We start from the raw sequence: 20180 nt of genomic DNA on the forward strand, positions 1-20180 counted from the left end.
GCATTAATTCTGGGCCGGCACCAGGTAGGCCTACCTCCCTATAGAGGGTGTCCTGGAAGCAGGACAGGAGAAAGCCTCTTTAAGGAAATAATCCACTCACATCAGTTTGGGGCTATCGGATCAATCAGTTTGGGCAGATCAGCTCTGCCCTCCAGTACATGCAAAATCTACCTTTTGCATTACAAATACTCCAGGATTCCCAGTCTGTTTCCCCCATATCTCTTAGTAGTTAACCCTTTAGTCAGAAGAATCCATGACTTGATTTTGAATTTTTTCTTCCAACTGAACAACAATGAAGAAGAAGCATTCTGACTCTTTCAGGTTGGGGAACCCAAAGCAGCCAGCATGGAACTTGCCTGAAATCTGGGATGTCTGTCCACTCTCAGAATAAAAGGTCTCACACATCTGCGCACCCCTAGTTAAAGTCTTCCCCCTAAGACAAAACAGAAGGAAAGAAAGGTATATCAAACTATGACTCAAAAGCATAGATCATGGACTCTCTGATCCACACTCTCAGAAAGAAAAGAAAAGAAAAAAAGCCATCTTGGGCTCAAACTGCCATAAAACTCTAAATCCCAGAGCTACACCCACATTTCCAGCAGCCTGTCCTGCAAAGGTCTCCACGTTTTGATAGTGGCTGCTCTGACCCGGCTTTGGGCGATTTGCAGAGCCTGACAAGTTAGGGCCCCATTTTGCAAAAATACCAAGAACCAAGGAAAGAAAAAGGGAGAACAAGAGAAACTGCAGGGTTAGAAGAAGCCAAGAGCTGGGGGGAGGGGGGCTTATACCTGAAGTTTAGAGGTGAAGCACAGGGGACCCTGGAACTTCAGAGTGCTTGAGGGTGCAGGCTGGGGCTGCTTGGGAGGATGTCAGAACCATTACTCCTTTCAAGAATTTCACTGCCCCAGTTGCCCCAACCCCCCCAACCCAAGTCTTTGGTTACCTCTTTATCCTTCACTCTCCCCCTCAAAGCTTCCCAGTCGGCTTGATCGCCATTCACTTCCCATTCTTTCTGGGACTTTGAAAGTGGCAAGCCCAACTTCTTCCCCCCCAAACCTCACTTATTGTGATTAACTTCTCTTTTGGTGTTTAGATCTTCCCCCCTTTTACTGTACTGTGACACACGCTGTCTACCTCGCCTCACTGCTTTAAAAAGTACAAACAGGAGGGGGTGAGCGTGGCCGACAAAGCCTACAGAGAGCGAACAATGGCTTCTATTCTCCAGCTCTCCCCAAACCCAAAGAGCAAAACCGAATCTCCCTAACTAGCAACACAGCTTCCAACCAGAGGTACCAACAACTCACCAACTCATAAAGGGAACAGAGGGACACTTCTCGCTTTGTAAGTCCTGACCTAGTGCTAGTCCCCCAAGGTTAACACCTCCTCCACCACCACCCCTCCCTGTCTTCTCTTAAGAAGAAGGTTCTGGGTGGGGGAGAAAATAGAAAAGTAATTTCTTGTTATAAATATCTAGAGGTAATTGTGTTACTGGTGTGAGTTGTTAGGGGCTGTAAAAAGATACAACAGCACCGTGGGGAGCTCAATTGGGAAGAGAGAGTTACAATAAAGAACCCATTCAAAAGGTTTGCCAAAAAAAAAAAATGTAAAATAATTAAATAGTCACAGCATCACTTTCCCTGCTTAAAAAAAATAAAATATTCATTATTTTTTCTGTTTTGCCTATTATGATTGTTAATTTTGCCTGCCTGCAAGTAAAGAATTCTAAGAAGCAATTTTTTTTTTCTTCAAGGCCATTCGTGGTCTAATTTATTAACTAGCTGGGAGGCAGCTTAAATCCATAAAAATAAACTTAGAGGACTGTCCCCCAGCTTCCCAAGGCAGTTTCCCAAAGCCTCTCTCCTGTCTCTAGGTCCCTGAGACCAAGTCAAGTCCAGGAGAGGCAGAAAAACCCAACTTTGCGCAGAATCCCCAACTCCCCCCACACACCAAGTCGGATTCTGAAACTGCAAATAGTAGCCGGTGGGGAGAAGGGAGACTGAAATTCCCCTAGAAGGGTAAAACTTCCTACTGTAACCTATACCTATACTTAACCACAACCGAATGCCCCCATCCAGGTCGGTACATTCTTGGAGCCATTTTTTAAAAAAATCACTAGCTGATTCCAGAGAGGCCTAACTGATCAATTTTCCAAGCAGCTGGGAAGGTGGAAGCATTTCAGATCCTGGTTTTGCTCCTTTCCCACCCTCCTCTCAACTAAGAAGCTATCTCATTACTTAAGTAATCGTTAACACAGTGCAAAAGCAACCCGGGAAGCCAGGCATCCGACACCCGGAAGCAGTCTCGCAAGGAGACTAGACTCCCCCCACCTCAGCCACAGCTTCAGCCCCCCAGCTCAACCCAGGGCTTCCCATAGCCCTAGCCGGGTCAGAGACCCATTTTGGAAAAGAAGGAGTCTCCAAACACCTAGGAGTCGCCTTGCCTTGGTCCACTAGGCCACTGGGCCACTGCCTCCCTATCCCAGATCGAAGCCTCAGCTTTTACTGCTGTTGTTTTAATTACTTCATTCTCAAAACCACCTCCAAACTTCTTAGCTGGGGTGAAGAGGAGAGCTCACTTTTGGCCCTCCCCGTCCCCAGCCAAAGAGTAATTACCAATTAAGATGACAAAGTTTTACTCTCTAGGGCCAAATAAGATAACAACTAATCAAATTGCCTTCAGACGTTTGCAAAGGTCACCAGCTATAAAAAAATGTAATGTCAACGGTAACAACTATTATTTCTCCTCCGTAAACTCGCCAGGCTTTCAAGGTCTTTGCTTTTCATTTTATGCTCCCACCCCCTCCTCAAATCTTCCGAAGTTCTAGTTAAACGTCCAGTATGGCTTAGGGAGCTTTGGATAAAATGAGAAAAAAAAGAGAGAGAGAAACCACCGTTCACTTTGTTTTTAAACTTTCTAGAAATCACTCATGACTGGAGGGCAGAGTTTTAGCAATCGAAAAAGAAAGCATTTCCACTTGAAATTCAACTCCATTTCCCCCCAATTACACTTGCTAAAATTCAGGGCTATTATGGTGCAGGAAGACTGAGAAAATCTGCACAAGGAAAGAGGCAACAACTTTATGAACTTTGAAAAGACACTTTTTCTCCTGAGGTCTTAGAATCGAAAAGCTCTCGAATTACTCAGACTAATTAGCAGGGAGAGGATGTGATCAGACCAACGGAAAGCCACTGCTTTCATAATGATTTTTCTAAAGGCCTCACAAAGGAAAAAATCAGGAGCTTTGGGTTAAAAAAAAAAACCAAACAAACTACCTTTCCACCTCGAAACTTGTTGAAATGGCAACACCAGGTGCAGTTTTGTCAGAGGAAGACAAGGAAAAATACCCACCGAGCGCCGGGGGCCCGAGCACAGCGAGGACCCCAGCTTTCGCAGGGTGAGGGCGAAGGTTGGGGAAAACCCAAGGCCCAGAGAGTTTTCAAGTTCCGAGCTCTGCGCCCAAGTTGGGGGCGAGAGCCTGGGGGCTTGATGGAAGCTGACAATCCTCCCGCTCGGCTCCGAGCTCCCTCGGAGCGCGTGTTCCACCGCCCGGGCCTGGCAGCTTCCTTCCCGGTTCCCGCTCCCTCGCTCGCTCTTTCGGCCTCCGGCGTGGGGCTGCAGTGCCGACTGACTGCTCGAGCTGGCGGCGGGCGCGGTGGCCCTGAGCGCTCGGGTGCCAGCGGATTCCTCGGAGCCCGGGAGAGCGCCGCACAAAGCCGGAGGGCTGGCGGGCGGCGGCGAGGCGAGCCGGCTCCCTCGGCGCTCCCTCGGCGCGCCGCTCTCTGCGCGCTCGCTGGGCCCGCGACTGGACAAAGCGGCCGGCGGCGGCCGATTGCTGCAGCCGTTCCCGGGCCTGTGGCACCACTGAGCCTCTTCGTCCTCTCCGGCTGGCCGGGAGCATTTGGCAACGCTGTGGCCTGGAGCCGCGGCGGCTGCAGCGCCCGGAGCCTGCCTTGGTCCTTCCTGCGAGATCAACCCGCGCTGGCGCTGGGGCTGAGCGATCCGGCCGCCCCGAGCCCTGCGCTGCTCCCGCTCGCCGGCGGTCGCCCTCTGACGCCGGCTTTCGCTGGAAGTAGAAAGTTTGGGCTCCTGCGTGGAAACTTCTCCGGTCCAACTCTCCCGGCGTAGCAGTGGGGGAGGGGACGGGCGAGAGGGAGGAAGGAAGGGGGGAGGAAGGGGGAGACCTGCCTGAATATTCCAATAAAAATGAAGCGAGAAGAAAGAAGCGGACTCACCTTTCTGAGGCATCCTCTCTGGTCAAAGCTCCCGTCAAGAGTTTTGATTTTTTTTTTTTTCCTGTTGTCGTTGCTTAAAGACCACAATGGTTTGAAATGATGGTGTTTTAAAGGAGTTGCTGGCGAGAGTTTTCTCCACGGACGCTGCTGGTTTCGTGTGTGAGAGCAATTCTCAGATCCCTGGGAAGGAGACAGAGATTGACAATAAAATGGGCTGTCAGCGGCTGGAGAGTGAGAGATAAAGAGTGTGGGTGAGGGAAGTGGCTGCAGCCAGCACACCTATGCTGATTGGTGATGGCTCAAGTGTGTTAATGTGTGTGTGCCGGGCGCCCGGCCTCGCCTCCACCGCTCCTCACTGGCCCATTAGCGAAGCCTGACCTCTGTCATCATCCTCCAGCAAAACACTTCCTCCTGCGCCTGAACCAGAGCGGGAAATGAGGCCGAGCCACGGTTCGCTTTTCAAACCCACTAATCACTCCGCAACATGCAAATGCACGGATCGCTCCCACACAAAATATTGCTTTATGCAAAGCAGCGCCGGGGCCTCGCGCCAGCCGATTGGATGCTCCCTCTCCCCGCCTGGTGCAATTGGTCCGTTTGTTTGAATATGAATACACTTGTTTTCGGCCCCGCCGGTGTGTCCCCGCTGCTCTCCCCGGCGCTGGGCCCCCTGCGCCTGGGCTCTGGGACTGGCGCTCGCGACATCTCTAAGGCTCGGAGCGCTCCGGGAATCAGCGCGGCCCGCTCTGTGGCCGCGAACTTGAGGGGTGGAGTGAAAGGTCGCTGAGCTGGGGGTCGCGCCTCCCACACACTTCAGCTGGGCGCGGGACTCACAGCTCATGGATGGAGCAAGTTTCTGTAGCTGCGCGCGTCCCTTTCTTGCCAACTCCTGTGCAGCGTGGCCTGCTGCCCCGCCTCCGCCCGCCCTCCCCTCGCGTCCCTACCCCATCTCCGTCTGGACCCTGGGACGCGAACACCGCAGTGGCCGCGCCCTAGCCCACCTGGCCGCGGAGAAGACGACGAGAAAAGGGGCGTGAGCGTCACTGGGTCCCGGCTGCCACACTCGCGCCGCCGCCGAGGCGAAGCTTAGGCCGAGAGGAGGCCGCCCGGCTGGGAACTTGGCGAGGCCAGGCGGCCTTCCCAGTCCAGGCCTCCGGGGCCTGCCCATTCCCCCACCCTCGCTCCCCCGGCCCTTTCTTCTGTTCTTTCTCCTTTCGGAAGGCGCGGTGCGCAGTGGAGCGGAGGCACAGCCGGGGCTGGAGAGGCCCGAGCAAACACGCCACTTACTTTGTGTACAGAGGGTTCTTGTGAAAAGCCTGAAGAGTCCTCACCAAACACTCACCAACTTCTCCCACGTGCCATTTGTTGACTAAGTGCGGCTGTTTTTCCAGGCGCCCGAGAGGAGGGGACGCGAGGGGGAGATAAGAAGGGGGTGGAGGCCTGGAGTGGAGGGAAACGACCAATGCTGGGAGAGTGTGTGTGTGTGTGTGTGTGTGTGTGTCCGCGTGTATCCGTGTGTGCCACCAGTTATCTTCTGTGGTGTGTGAGTCTTTCGCACGACGGTTCCCTCTCCTGGGTCTGCTCATTCCACGGAGGCAATTCCCCTTCAGCTGTTGCCAGAAAACCGGGGAGGAAAGTAAGTAAATGGCTTTTCTCTTCTGACCACACACCACAAGTCCATTTGTTGAATGCCGGACGATTAGGACACACCTCAGTACACTCCAAAGGCTCCCCTCGGTGCCCGCAGTTAAGGTGACAGGGGAGGGAGCGGCTGCCCCTTCCGGCAAAATTCCGGGCTCTCTTGGAGCTTGCGGGTCGCGAGGAAAGGAAAGGGGAAGGTTTGGGATGCGGCACACACCCCAGGACCCGAGAAAAGAGGGTGGGGTTGGAAGAGCTGAGGTAGGGAGGCTGAGAGGAAGCCGCCACCAGGTAGATTTGACTCCTCTCCACTTGTGCAAAGTGCAGAAAGTCAGAGCTCATCAGTAAAGTCTCTGCCACCCGAACTCACTGCTGACCAGCGACGCGACGGCTGCCCCGGGACCTGGGAGCCCGAGGAGGCTGCAGGCTGCCTTGGGCCGGCTCCGGGCCTAACGTGGATGTCACGTTCTCCTCCGCGACCTGCGCCCACTAACGCCGCGGCGGAGAGGCCGGGCAGAGCTGCGGGGTGAGCTGGGAGGTCTCCCCTGTCTGGGCCAGAGTTGGGGTGTCACAACCCGATCACCATCTCGGCCTGCGGAAGGCCCTTCCAGCGGCCCAGGAGCCATACAGCGCCGGGAGAAAACAGACCAATGAAGCTGAGCAGGTGGCGCTGGGTGCCCGGGTCGGCGGCCTCCTGTGCGAGACTTCGTAGGACCGCGACTTTCAGAGGATCCCAGGCAGCGAGGCAGTGGGCCCCCATCCCAGACCAGCGAGAGCCTGCATTCTTTCTCTCTCTCCCTTTACTTCGTAACAATCAGTAAAGAAGCTCGAACTCAAGTCCACTGAGCACAAGCGACGGGGGGAGGAATCCCAGAGACTGTCCGAATTGGAGGCGAATATCATTTTTACAACCTCTCAATTAGCGACCGAGTGGATTAGCACCTTCTTAAGCTCTGCCTTAGAGAGAAGCAGCCGTAATCTTGTTGCTATTTCCCCCCTGGGCACTAGCTCTTTGAATCAGCTCCTTCTCCCACCCTCCCACCCCCACCTCACCTCACCTCGGAGAAAAGTTTTAAACAACAACAAAAAATCATAAGAGGCGAGGAGCGGGAGTGAATGCCACTGACGTCATTGGGTGAAGGTGGGGGCTCAGAGAAGGACTCTTGGAAACCACTCTGCACAAACAAGAAACAAAAAAGGACTTGGCAGCTTCCAATGTGTCAATATTTGGGGGAGGGGGGAGCTCAGCCCGCGGGAGGCAGAGTTTTCAAAGTTGGAGGAGAGCAGCGAGGACAGCTTGAGTTCCTGTCTTCTCTGGGCTAGCCTCAAGGAGGGCGGGGGTGCCGTTCTGCCTCCGGCCGCCTGGCGCCCTCTGCCACGTACCTGCTCCGGGGGGCGATGGGGCAGGTTGGGGGGCTGGGACAGAGCTGCAGCGCCCCAGGGCCAGAGGTGTGCGCAACATTGAGACAATTCCTAGGTCGCCATTTTAATTGCGGCTTCCAACACGACCGAGGCCCACTTGCTGCCCTCCGAGTCGGGGTTGGAGGGAGGGAGTCGCGCCTTCCATTTCTTTCTCGCCTTTTCCCGCCTTTCCCTAGGTTACCCCCCTACCCGCCCGCCCACCCTCACCCCTTGGCGTCGGAGGAGGACTTTTCTCCGGCCTGTTCCCGCAGGGGCTGCCCGGGTCATCCCACCCGGTAGGGGGAGGCTGTCTTTGCCGAAGGAGTCGCGCTGGGGGATCGCCGCTCGCCCAAGAGTGCCCGGAGTCTCTGGTCAGTATTGGTGCGTAAGTGAGGTCGGGCAGCATCTCACCCCCAGCGGCCTCTGGCATTTGCCCTCTGCCCGATCTTTAGGTTTCCCGCCCCGAGGGCGGCCTCTGGCGAGGCAAAGCCATGCCCGGCTAGTGAAGTATATTCGCTTGCTTCCCGGCTTCGGAACCAAGAGTCTCCCACCCGGTGCTGTGACACCTCTGAACTGCAGCTTTCCACCGCATAGCAGAGGAGCGGGGCTGGAGTGCTGGCCAGGGCGGAGGAGAGCTTTTCTTTGGAGGAGGAAAGTCTCCGCCAACACCTGCGTCACTTTGCAGAGCCTGAAACGGCTTTCCCTCTCTCTGCAGGCCCTGGGAAAGTGGGTTCCCAGACTCGTGGAGCTGACGAAACGGGTCCAACGAGCACCAAACGCAAAGGCGACCGTCCTGCCGCCCAGCTAGGGGCGCCTCCTCCCCTCGGGGCCTCTCTTTTCTCCAGCAACCTGCGGGTTTCCAGCTCACTCGGCAGCCTCGCCGAGCCCAGAGCGCCGGGAAGCGGAGGAGAGCAGAAGCCGGACGGGTGGCGCCTCCAGGCTGCGGCCACGCTAGGTTGGGGAAAGCCGCGGTGCCCTCGCCCTTCCTCGCCTCCTGCCAAATGGCAAGTGTGTCTCAGCACCCTCTGGGTTCGATTCTCTTCCATTCACATTAGGCGGCAAGCGTCTCTTTCTCACACCTCCCCCTCCAATACTCCAAAAAAAAAAAAAAAATCCCAACTGTGTCTTTCAGCAAAGAGATCCCTGCTGCCCCGCAGGTCGGACTCTCAAGCCTTTGCTTTATGGACCTTACATGCTGTGGTCCAGACAGGGACCAGGTTTAAAACTCGTGACGTGCAGAACACATGCACATATTTGCAAGTAACAGCACTCTCCGATTTTTACAAATATGGTTTCTAGGAAAGTTTGCTGTTAATTACCCAGAGCAGTTCTCCATCGCTCCTTTCCCTGTAATCTCCGCCCTCAAGAGGCCAGAGTTCAGCTTCAAATGAAAAGCAAGCCAAGGCCACCTCAGTCCCTTCTCCCTGGAAATTCCCCCTCTAAACAGCTGCCTGTTTTTAAAGGCGAGGGACCGAGTCCTGCAATTTGTCCTGGATTGGCGCAGGGAAAACGCGGGCTGGAAACTGAGGGCTTTGCTGTGGGGTTTGCGGCAGGGGAAGGAGGAGGGAGCAAATGTCATGGCTGGCTCGCTCGAGCAGCCAGGGAACCGGAGCTGATCGTATCCTGACGGGCTTTTAAAATGACATTGATTGGGACAAGCTGTTCCCCACCCTGGTAAGAGTTAATCTGCCTGTTAATCAAGGCACTAAGGGGCTCAATGCGAGTTTTATTAGCAATTGGAGAACAGAAGCAGCAGCGAGGGATCAAAAGCAGAGATCCCAGATACTGGTCAGCCCCGTCACCAAAACAAACAAAAAAGTATTATCAATTAGGAAACAATTCGACGCTTTTCATCACTTCCTAACTCAGTTTCACAGATGGTGACTTACAAACCTGACTAGCGGGGAAAACCAAAGCCGGGGAGCGACCCAGGGCGAGAGGCGGGGGGAGGAGCTGCGGGTTGGCTCCGCCGACTTCGGCCCGCGAGAGTTGTAAGAAAACTCAGCCCAGGGCCCTGAAGCCTCAGATTCATTCCTCCCGAGAGCAGAGAGAATGATGAATAAAACAATAAATATCGCCACCGATATCGACACCCATCCCTCCGGGCAACTCCCCACTGCTCCGGCCGGGCTCCTGCGCAGGGTGGCGTCTGGCCCCCAGCGCGCCGCAGCGGGGCGGGCCGGAAAGTTTGCGCAGCGAGAAGGACTCTCCTTCCGTCTCTCCAGCGCTGCCCCCTTCTGCCCCGGAGGGGCGTTTGGTACCCTTCGGCTTTCCTTTAAAATTCTAAAATAAATAAACGTCCAGACCTTGGGGAAATTTGAATAGAAACTGATTCAATAATCCAAATTATATGAGTGGATCTGAGAGAAAAAATAAACAAGCCAACTGCATGTGCCCTCTGATCAAAGACAGGGGACAGAGAAAGCGACAGAGGAGGTCCCCAGCTCGCCCTGGGCGCGGGGCGAGGACTCTGGTCAGAGGTAATTATGTCAGTGCGTTTTCTCGCCGTGACAGCCGAATAAACACAATCTCCAATAAACATCTCTAATGAGGGAGGAGGCCCGAGGATGGCTGGGTTTGATTTATGACTGGAGGAGAAGGTTCACTTCCCACTGCGAAGCGGGTAACCTGCTCGCCGCCCGGCTCTGGAGAACGGAACCCGCGGAGGAGAGGACCCCAGGCCCAGGTAAGGCGCTCGGCCGCGTGGCCACTTTTCTTCTTCCCGGGCTTCCCGGACAAGGTGGGCAGGGGACGGCCATTGCTCAGAGTTGGGCGGTGGTCCTGAGCACCTGTCACAGGTGCCTGAAATAGAAATGGCCTCCGAAGGTGCCCCCAGAAAGTCTAGAGAGGGGATGCCAGGAGCACGAGCGAGTGTGGGGAGAACCCAGGCCTGACCTAGAGGCCCCCTAACATCTCAGGCGGGTGCTCCAGTGCCTGGCATAAGCCCTTCTGGCATCTCCGGCTGCGTGGGGCTAGACTCCTGAACCAAGAGGTAGTTTGGGGTCGTCTCTAACCTGACTCACTTTGGAGAAACTTCCGGCGGCCGGCTTGGGTCGTCCTGGGACGTGAGAGTAGCTGGGCGCTGCTCTCCCCGGCACTCAGAGGCCCGACTATCCTGGCGCCCACGATCTTCCCACCCGGGCAGCGAGCGCAGCGCCCGCGGTAACCCGAGCCCGCGTTCTAGCTCAGTGAGAATCGCTAATTATTAGGTCTTCCGAAGTGAAGCTCAAATCACACGCTGCGTGCTTTATGCGCTGCCCAGCTCTATGGGCAGCATTCTTTCGTCCTCCTCTCTTTTCTGAGAAACGAACTCCTATCTCTAAGACTTTGTTTCGGCGCAACTATCTACACTTTGCAGCCGCGGGAAACTTTTGCTGCACTTCGCCCGACCCCCGGCGGGGCGTTTCTACGCGCTCCAGGCTCGGGTGGGGACCTCTGCACGCGTGAATGTCGCGAACTGCTAGTCAAGGGAGTTCCAGGTACAAATTGCATCACCCCCACCCCCAGCATGTCTCACGATCGCAAGAGGCTGCAGCAGACAGTAGCAGCAGATCCCTGTCTCCCTCTTCCCACTTCCCTCTCAACCCCTCCCCGCAGCTCAGCACTCAACTGGAAGTCCACTCAAATCACTGGGTCGTTTTGCCACTTTTGCAGAAAAGCACGCTCGGCAAGGACAAGACTCCCCCCACCTCCCATCTTATTCTGCCCTCGGTAATTCCCTTCCACCTTATCTCCTTTTAAAAGCAAAAATCAAGCCCCTGGGCTACTTGGGGCCGTCTTGGTTTGGGGACACCCGTCGTGGGCAGCAAAGGGACGGCACGGGTCCGACTGGAGCCGGGGCCGGAGACCCGGAGGTTACCTGGGAACCAAGGGCGGGGAGGCAGGTGAGCTTGGCGGCGCGGGTTCCCACACTTCTCACCGCCGCTCCGCAGGGGGAAGTAGATCTGACAGCCGCGTTCTACGCGAAGACCTGCCCCAGAGTTTAAATGTCAACGATAAGAAAAGAGGGTGCTCAGGCAGGCGCTAACTTTCCTTAATATCCATGCCAGCGAGGTCCTCATTGGCTGCCCGACCCGCGTGACGTCATGGCGGCCAGAGTTGGGCTCTGCTTGGTGCAGAGTAGCGCTCGCGCCGGGCGGGAGCCTCCCCTCCCCATCCCGAGTCTGGCCCGCTCAGTGCCCTGCCACGGCCTTACTGGGCCCAGCCCTTGGCTGCCCACGCCCAACCCATCTTGACCCGCCCCGCTCTCCTTTAGACCGTAGAGTCAACCGCAAGGAAACAAGTCCTCCTGAGTGCGCTCTTCCTCCCCGCCTGGCACGCCAGTCCCTTTCTCTTGGCTGGGCAGCTGCATTTCCGGGTGCCCACCCGATGATCCCCTCTTCAGATCCTCAGAGGAAGTCACTTCATCAGAGGGACCGGAGGTGGCGCTGGGTTTGAGAGGGAGACTTGGCAGGAGTCGTTTGCAGGAGGAGTTCGAGGAGAGATGGGTACCCAAACCTGGCCATGGCGCCTACAAGTCACCAGCTGGGTGTAGACGGGCGGCTCAGGAAGAGCACGGACAATCCGTTCCCGCTTTGGCTAGGCCAAAGTTCTCATCAGGTCCGCTGGGTTCTCAGAAGGAGACCCCCAAAAGGCGCCTGTCCGTCTGCCCTGGATCCCCTCTCACCACCCTCCCACCTTGGGTTCCAGACACGTAGGAAATGTAGGTGATTTTATTAATCTTTGACTTAGAGATTAACTGTTGACTTTGTGGCCTGGAGGAGGAAAGTAGTAAAGTCCCCGATTCTGAAGTCAAGATTCCCCTTCCTGGAGCCGAGGACACAACAGAAATTGGAGCAGGATTGGCAGGATACTGACCTGGTGGTCTGTGCTTTTTTTTTTTTTTTCTTTCATGCACTGTGGACCGGGAGATGGCTTAGTCGAGCTGGGCCTAGCTGTCTTGTGACGGGGACTTGGACCCGCGTTGTCATTCTGGTGTCTCCCTCCCTCCTCCCAAACAGGGGAGGGGGCTTCTCAGTGTCCAATCCCTTCCTTTTCTGCTTCCTTCCGGGTCTCGAACTTGGAAGTGACAGAGGTCCGGCCCGGAGGGGCAGAGGGCGCTTGACGAGGTGGCGGCAGGGAAAGCGGTGGGGCGTGGAACCGCCTTTAGGAAACCCGTGGGAGGCCAAGCCCCTGAAGACCCGGGCGAGTCTGTGTGGAGGCCAGGAGGGGCACGTCTAGGCCGGAGGATGACCCGCTCCCGCGTGCCTTGCTCGAGCGGGGGCGGCGGAGGGAGAGCGGAGCACAGATGGCCCCGAGGCGCGCGAGGTCCGGCGGTCCCCGCTCCCGCCCCCGGCACACCTGGATAGGTGTGTGACTTCGCAACCGGCCGGGAGGCGGCTCCAGGCAGCCCTCCTGCCGTCTCCTCTCGATCCGTCCAGCTCCCTGCCGGACTTGGTACTATTCTTTTTCTTTTCTTTCTACTCTGTCCGTCGAGGGTAGTAGGTAAGGGAGTGATGGAAAAGGGAAATGGGAGCCTGTCGGCGGAGAAGTCTAAGCGTGGTGTTTTACTGATTTACAAACATTCCCCACACTCCTCCCGGTTCCAAACCCCTGGTCTTCCAGTGTCGGGGGCAAGGAGCCTCCTTCCACCACCCACCACCCCCTCCACCGGCCTCTCTGATCTGGCCCAGGACCCCACTGATCTGATCAGGGGTCGGCCGGGGAGTGGCGCTCCGGGAGGAGTTTGCTCTGGTTTCTTTGTCGCCATCGGCCGCCTCCCGTGACCTAGTTTCTTGGTAAGCTCCCAGCTCACCTCCAGTATCTGGTCAAGGCCCCGGACCCGGATGTCCTGAGGTCTCCCCCGCCCCCAAGGCCCGCTTTGGAGTTTGGACTGCGGGCAGGCCTCGGGCTTGAGTAGGCCTTCGGACTCCCTAGTTTCTCTCCGCGGCTCGCTTCCCACCCGCCCCCTCTGTGCGCCTCCGCGGCGAAGGCTGCTCCGGGCTTGTTTGGAGTCCGGGCCATTAAGTGTGCGTGGATCCCTGCAACCCAGCAGGGTGCTCGAGAGCGACGCTGGAAACGCCACGGCCGCCGCCTTCTTATCTGCCTGTCAATAAAGGGCGCGCTCGGGGCGAGCAGGAGCACCGGGCGGTAGAGGCGAGGCCGGACTAGGCCCTTCCGAGCTGCCGGCCAACGCACAAGCCGCTCTCCATTTGCCCCGGGCACGGAAGGCAGGGCGGGAGGAAGCTGGCGCTGAGGTGGCCACCCGGGAGGATGCTAGTTGTAAGGCTGCCACAGCTCAGTACCCCAGCTAGCTGGTGACCCAAGAGCACTCTGGAGATCCTCCCAGAACCCGAGAGCCGGGGCTCCCCTTCAAGCCCGCCGCCGGCATTGTGTACAGCTTCTCTGGGCGAAACTCCTCGTGGTGCCCAGTCCTCGAGGCCCAGCCTTGCCCCCGACCTGGGCACAGGCAGATTTTTGTAGGCCGCACGGGCAGAACGGCAACACGGGCGGCCCGGGGCAACATCGACGACTCGCAGTCCCGGGACGGGGGGAGTGCGACCCGAGGCTGGCTGCAGGTGGGGTGCAGAGGGCCCGAAACGGGAAAGGAACCCCTTTCCGTGCAGGCTTCCCCCCAGCTCGGGCTAGCAATTCGCAGACATCCAGGACAGTCCCAGGCTGTTTCTGCACCGCAGCGGCGAGCCGAGCTCGGCAGCCGCCTGCCCAGGGGGGTTCCCTGGTCACCCCTGGCTTGTGACGGCGAGAAAATCCAGAGCCTCTTTCCAGCCCAGGTGGGGAGGAGGATGGGCCTGAGGGGCCTGAGACGGCAGTAAGAGTGCAGTGAGGGAGCGAGAGGAGAGATTACAGAGCGAGGCTTGCTTGGAAGGACACTGAGGGAGAAGATAGCCGGTTGTTGGCTTGAGGTGTAGCAGAGATCTGTTGTTCTTGTCCAAGGTACGTTTCTCGCTCTCTCTCCCCCCTCCCTCAACTACTTTGTGCAAATAAAGGCTTCCAGATTGGCGGAGCCCCTCCTGCCGGATCTGTGCTACAGGGTGGGTGGGAATTGGTTATTTGTCTTTTCACTGAGAATGACACTGAGTCTCCTGAACAATTGAAAAGTCGAAATGTATTTTTCCATCTTAATATTTTAATTTAATTTTACTACGTCTGAACGGTAACGCATGCTGTTAACTTCTGTTTCTAATTATTATTCCTGGGCGGGTGCTAGTTCATAAAGGGGCTTAATAAAGCTGTTCGTATAAAAATTAATCGAGGGAGAGGGAAAAGTCTGATTAATTGAGGAAAAATACTATATGTATAGTGTGTGTGTGTGTGCATGTGTCATTTCAAATAGTTGTACAAGCCAGAAATCCATATATTATCTCAGAAATTAAATTTACTGGGTAGTTAGTGTATGTGTTTCTTGCTTCCCTCCCTTCCACTTCCTTCCCTTTAAGCAAGATTACATTTTAAATAAAAACTGGAGGAATGTTCGTGAATCTGAGCACCAAAAAAGGAAGTAGTATAGATAATATTTGCTATCCCTTTACCCAAATCTAAAAGACTGCATAAAGGCATGATTATGTGCAACACTGGTTTCTCTGCTATTCAATTATTTTTCTGCTCTCATTCAAAGAAATGATTGGTTTCTTCTCTGTTAAGTCAGTTCTACCCCACCATAAACTTTTCTTGCACATTTGAGAAAAAATCTTCCAATCCTTAGTTTGCTTTCCCACTAAGAAAATCTGTATTACAATCAATTGAAGAAAACTCTGCCTTTTTTTTTTTTTAATATTTTCATGTGAAGTCAGTCTGTGGTACCATGTTTGATTTCTTTCTCTCTCTTGTCCGGGTGGAGACTGAGACATTAGCTGAATTCCCTGGGGGTGATTGGATGCAATTCGCTGAAAGTAGACAGGCACGTCCTGGATGTTAGAAATTCACTTTTTCTCAACATGACAAGGCCGCCTTCGATCTACAATTGTATTTGAATGGGCAATGAGCGGAAAGATCTCTCATCATTAAGCCTGTTTCTACTTTAGTGAAATAACGAGAGCCTTCATTTGCACACAAATGCTCATAAAACTCAGATTCTCTGCAACTCTTTAATAAAAAAGGATGGCTGCCTAATTTAAACTGGAGGTGAGAAGGCAGAGAGAGAGAGATGGGGGTTTCAAAGACATCCCCTCCCTTCCCCCAAAAGGTCCATGTGATTGAGTTGACTTTTTTTTTTACTTTAAATCTTAAATAAGATGTGAGTTGTAACAAGAGGATTGGCACTTACTCTGTGACCCTTATAATTGGATTAAATATAGACTGAGACATACAAAAACACACCAAGATTGACACCTGCCAACTGGACTTCCTTATGATTGATTGTGATGCTTCGTGCTGGCAACAATAATGAAATAAATTGTACGGATAAAACAGCACATTTGTCATTTCCGTGCCATGAGTGAGGAAGTCAACGAGTTAGGCAAGCTGTTAGCTGACAGGCGCGAGCGGGAGGCAAGCAAAAGAGATAAATAAGGATTCCAGGCATTGACAGGACAAATTATAACTTGTCACAACCTTTTTAAATTCAGAAGTTTTCAATTAACATATATATTGCTGTTCCATATAAGATAAGGGGGTGCTGACATAAACATGAGCGATACTCAGGGACCCCCACCACCACCAAGGGCTTGGGTGCCCAGGCCTTTCCAACTGTGATCTTAGGTGAGCCCCGGAGGGCACCCTTGGGCTACAGTGCCCAGTCAGTCCATAGAGGCCTCCAGGCTTAGTAAGGTGGCTGAGACTGTGCTAGGCTGAGGGGTGGCTCCTTCTTTTGCTTGACCTACAAATTGTGGCTCCAATACCCTTTCTTCGCTGAAGCAGAGCACGCAGCCCAAAAGAGAACCCAGACAAGGCCTGCACCCAGGTCTGGCAGGATGAGCCCCACTCTGCCTTACTTAGTTGCTGCATAGGAAGTAAGAGGTAGAGGGTGGAGATGTCTTCCCCCATTTTACACTCCAAAGTCTTGCCCTCAGGAGACAAACAGAGCTCCTGGTCTTGAGGTATCAGCAATGGCCACATCCTGGGGCCAGGCCTAGGCTCCTGAACCCTGGTGTGGCCTCTGGGACCCCTAGACTCCTGCTGTAATTGCCCAGCCAGGTGTCACCTGGATGAAGGGCACAAACCCAGCTCTTCTAGTCCTACCCAGGATGACGGGCTACTTTCCCCTATTTATCCCTCAATTTTTGTTCACAATTTCAGGAATTCCTTGCTGGTCCATGGATGGGGAGGAGACTGGGCAGGACCCTGAGGGCCTGAGGCCATTCAAGAAGGGTTAGTGAGGTTTAGAAGAAGTAAAGCTCAGGAATTTTCAGCTAGGGCAGCTAGTTAGGGGCCACTTAGGAATCTTCGATGGAGTCCAGGGTATGGAGACCAGTGTGGGTGAAATTTGACCTGAGTTTGACAAGTGTGTAGGAGAGTGTAAACTTAACCATCTCCACTCCCAAAGGAGGTTGACCTCTTAGTTTTAAGATTAGTACCTCTCTCACCCACCCCCACCCCCCAGACAGAATCTGGACTTTAAAGGTGTACTACTGGTACTTGTCTGCTCCTGTGTCCCAGCCCTATGCCCCAAACTCCGGTTGGAACTTCGAAAGTTAGCAGCAGGAAGTGAGTCTCCCCAGGAGCAGAAGACTGGGGGAATATTAGGGTACAGAACAGGGAGGGCCTGATCCTCGCCTGGCCTCGCAGCTTGAGGCCGCTGCAAGCAGGGCACGTCCAGTTCCAGGCAGGCCCAGACCTGAGGGCGGCAGGCTTCTTCCCCCAGGCCGTGGTCCGCCTCAGCTGCCTGCGCTCAGCTCCAGCCCGAGTCTCGCTGCGCGGTGCCGGGAGCCCGCGCCTTCGTGGGGAAGAGCCCAGCCTTGCTGTCGAGGCCACTACCTGTCATCACAAACACTTTTCTGAAAAAGAGCGTCAACCCCAAACTCCAGCGTCCTAATCTCCTGCGCTCACCACCAAATGAAACAGCGCGAAGCCCTCAATCTTTCCAAAGAAGGAGAAGGGGAGGGAGGGAAAGGGAAGCAAAAAACAAGTTACACGGAATTAGTTGGAAGCTGCCGTATTCCCCAGAGACCGCAGCCATTAACATTATAATCTCAAACGCCATTTTATATGTAACACTATTGTTAGTAAATCAACTCCTCAGGTCCTCTGAGACGCTGACCCCTGGCAATTCAGTGAAAGTGTAATTATCTCCCCGAATCTTGGACAGATTTAAGAGATTACATTTCAACTAAATCTATATCAATGCTAATTCCCTCTCTCCCCTCCCTAGTCTGCAGGTGCTAGGCACTGGAAATGGCGTCAGGCCCCAGCAGAACGCTTCACAAAGAGAAGGCTTGCTGCGTACAGGGCCAAAAGAAATGAAACCCCACATAAAATTACACCTATTTTTTTTTTTTTTTTGCTACAAAACCTGGTTCTTATATAGCAAAGTTAAACAAAGCAGCTATGCTAAATTAGCGTTACATAAAGGCGAGTTTAATGCTCGGTTACAGTCAACTGGTGTATCTCTGATGGCTAATTGTCTATCAAAATTAAAGAGAAAAGAACAAATGATTCGTTATAAGAAGGTGTTAAAAGCTTCAACAAAAGCACATTTCACAAATATAATATCGGCAGCTCAGGGATTGCCCGCGGGGTTGTTCAGGCCCCAGCCCTGCGCAGCTATGAAAAGTGGGGTGCGGGGTGCTATTTGCCTGGCAAGAGCTCATTTCCTCCCAAATGAGTGTAATAAAAACCCGAGAGGCGATATTAGTGTAAAGATCGGGATTAGTCCTAATCGGTGCGATGGACGTGGGCTTCAAAGGCGACCCCTACTGTCTCTGCCCATTCTAGGGGCGGAGGGCGCTTTGCCATCCCCGGAGGATACCACATCCAACTCGCCAACACTTCACGTTTAGGGACAAGAGAGAGCTAGGACGCGCTCGGGGTAGTTTCAACAAAAAAGAGCAGGTTGTGCGAGTCCTGGGTCGTTCTTGCCTTCTCTGGGTTGGAAGATCTCCGAGGCGCGGGCACGTGCCTTTCTGATACACAGTTCTGGCCTCCGGGGACGCAGGCTGCTGGAGCCAGCCCACCCTCCTAGGCTGGGGAGAACACACAATATAATACGGTGGCCCCCTTCCCCAAGGCGACACCAGATCTAGAACTCCAGGCATATTTGTTGTTCAAAGTTAATTAAACCTGAAAGCTACCAAAATGCGCGCGCCGGGCGCACGGAGGCCAATTCCGGACTCGCGCCGCGGCCGGCCCGCAGCGTTGGAGAAGCAGCCAGGGCCGCCCGGGCTCGCTCACTCCGCCGGAGTCTCTATAAGAGAATCTGAGGCTGGGGAATAAATGCCGAAACCAAATTAGGCAGCAAGAGCAACAAACCGTCTGGAAAATGGACCCACAGAGCCGCAAGAATCTACTTTTTTTTTTTTTAATCGTTGACAACTCGTGTCCTAAAGAAAGTGTACTGAAGATAATTGAAATGATTACAATTCATTTCTGCCTGACTTTGAATATGAACAGTCACATAACGACAACCCCTCTGTACAACAACAGTTTAATTTCCATGATCCGACTTCGGGATCCTAGCGCCAGCCGCCGGGGCAACCCAGCTTTAAATGCAGAAATCTTGGCTCCTGACCTTATCATTCATTTCGGGGACGTGGGGGTGGCATGGGGGTGGAGAAAGGGTTTGTTCCCTCGCCCCTCGAAACTTGTTCTGAAAATCTCAGGGACTAGTGGACACGGAGGAATGGACAGTCGAGACAATCGCCGTCAAGGGGCCACTTTTGCCCGAAGGGGCTGCGGGTGATGGCAAGGATTGTTATCCTCAGGAGTTCTAGGGCCCGCACGGGACAGATTTCCCCAGCTCCCACCCCAGCCCTGCTGGTCTAGGGAGGACCTAAACTGGGACCTCCTCTCCAGGTCTCCCTCTCGGGGGCAGCCGCCTTTCCCCTTCCTTCCAGCCCTCGTGTCCTTCCCTTCCTTCAGTTTCTGAGTTCCCGGGCTTGCGCGCGGGGCGGGCGGGGCAGGCCCCGGGGGCTCCCTCGCGGATTTGGAAGTTGCTTTGGCCTTGAACTTGCCGCAGCTTCCCCAGCAGCCACGCACACCCTACAAGCCCAGGAAAAGAGCGAAGGAAGGCAGGGCCTCTTTACACGGCGGGGAGGTGGGCGCTCACCTTGGGGCGCGGCCTTGGCGGAGCCTCAGGGCTAACACTGGGGGGCGGGCGTTGGGGGGAAGCGGGTGGGCTGGGGCCGAGGCCTACGTAGTGCGCAAGCGTCGCTCGGGCCCGCCGCCCCCTCCCCAGGCGCGGGGTCCCGGGGACAGACCCTTAGCCCCTCTCCGCGAAACTACCGCCTCTAAAAAAAGACCATCTGGTAATTGTCTTTCTTTAGATCTTCCCTTAATTATGCTTTTAATTAAAGATGGTTCAAGGCACCGGACCACATGAAGGGCAGTAATTACAAATTACATTACAAACCCGACAGATGTAGCGGGATCTGGTGGGAAAAAGGTACCGGAATAAAAATTTGACTAAACTTTGGGATAAATTAATCTGCGGCTTGGAGAACAGAAGCACAGTTCTGATTATGTAGGCTCCAGCCAGGATTTAAGTTTTGTGTCATGATTGTTTTCATATTTCTTTGACGTCTATTGATTTGGAGGCAGCTGCAAGCCTTTGTCACAGGAGAGAAGAGCAGTCACAATATATTAGCTTGATGGCATAACTCGAACTGGAGAGGCGAGGGGAGCCGGAGGAACGGGGGCGCACGTGACCCCGCCCGGGGCCTCCTGGCCCAACCCTTACATTAACTTGTTGTAACAGGAATAATGGAGTATTACTACTAATGCTTGGTCAGGAGGTGCGTTTCTGCCTAGGACGCGGGC

The 20180-nt window shown here is 54.5% G+C and overlaps 1 protein-coding gene across 1 annotated transcript; it reads right to left on the reverse strand.

The window, feature by feature from the left end:
* Positions 1–356: 356 nt before the first annotated feature.
* Positions 357–4596, reverse strand: LOC148775653 (uncharacterized). The gene is made up of 3 exons (XM_088843397.1): positions 4589–4596; positions 3349–4063; positions 357–433 (listed from the first exon to the last, which is right to left on the reverse strand). Exons 1-3 carry the CDS (start codon positions 4594–4596, stop codon positions 416–418), a joined length of 741 nt encoding a protein of 246 aa, XP_088699523.1. The 3' UTR covers positions 357–415.
* Between the last annotated feature and the right edge of the window lie 15584 nt (positions 4597–20180).

Source organism: Moschus berezovskii, chromosome 14 (assembly GCF_049115385.1).
Source record: "Moschus berezovskii isolate FMDL1 chromosome 14, NW_MosBer_1.0, whole genome shotgun sequence".
In the NCBI taxonomy this organism is placed as follows: Eukaryota; Metazoa; Chordata; class Mammalia; order Artiodactyla; family Moschidae; genus Moschus; species Moschus berezovskii.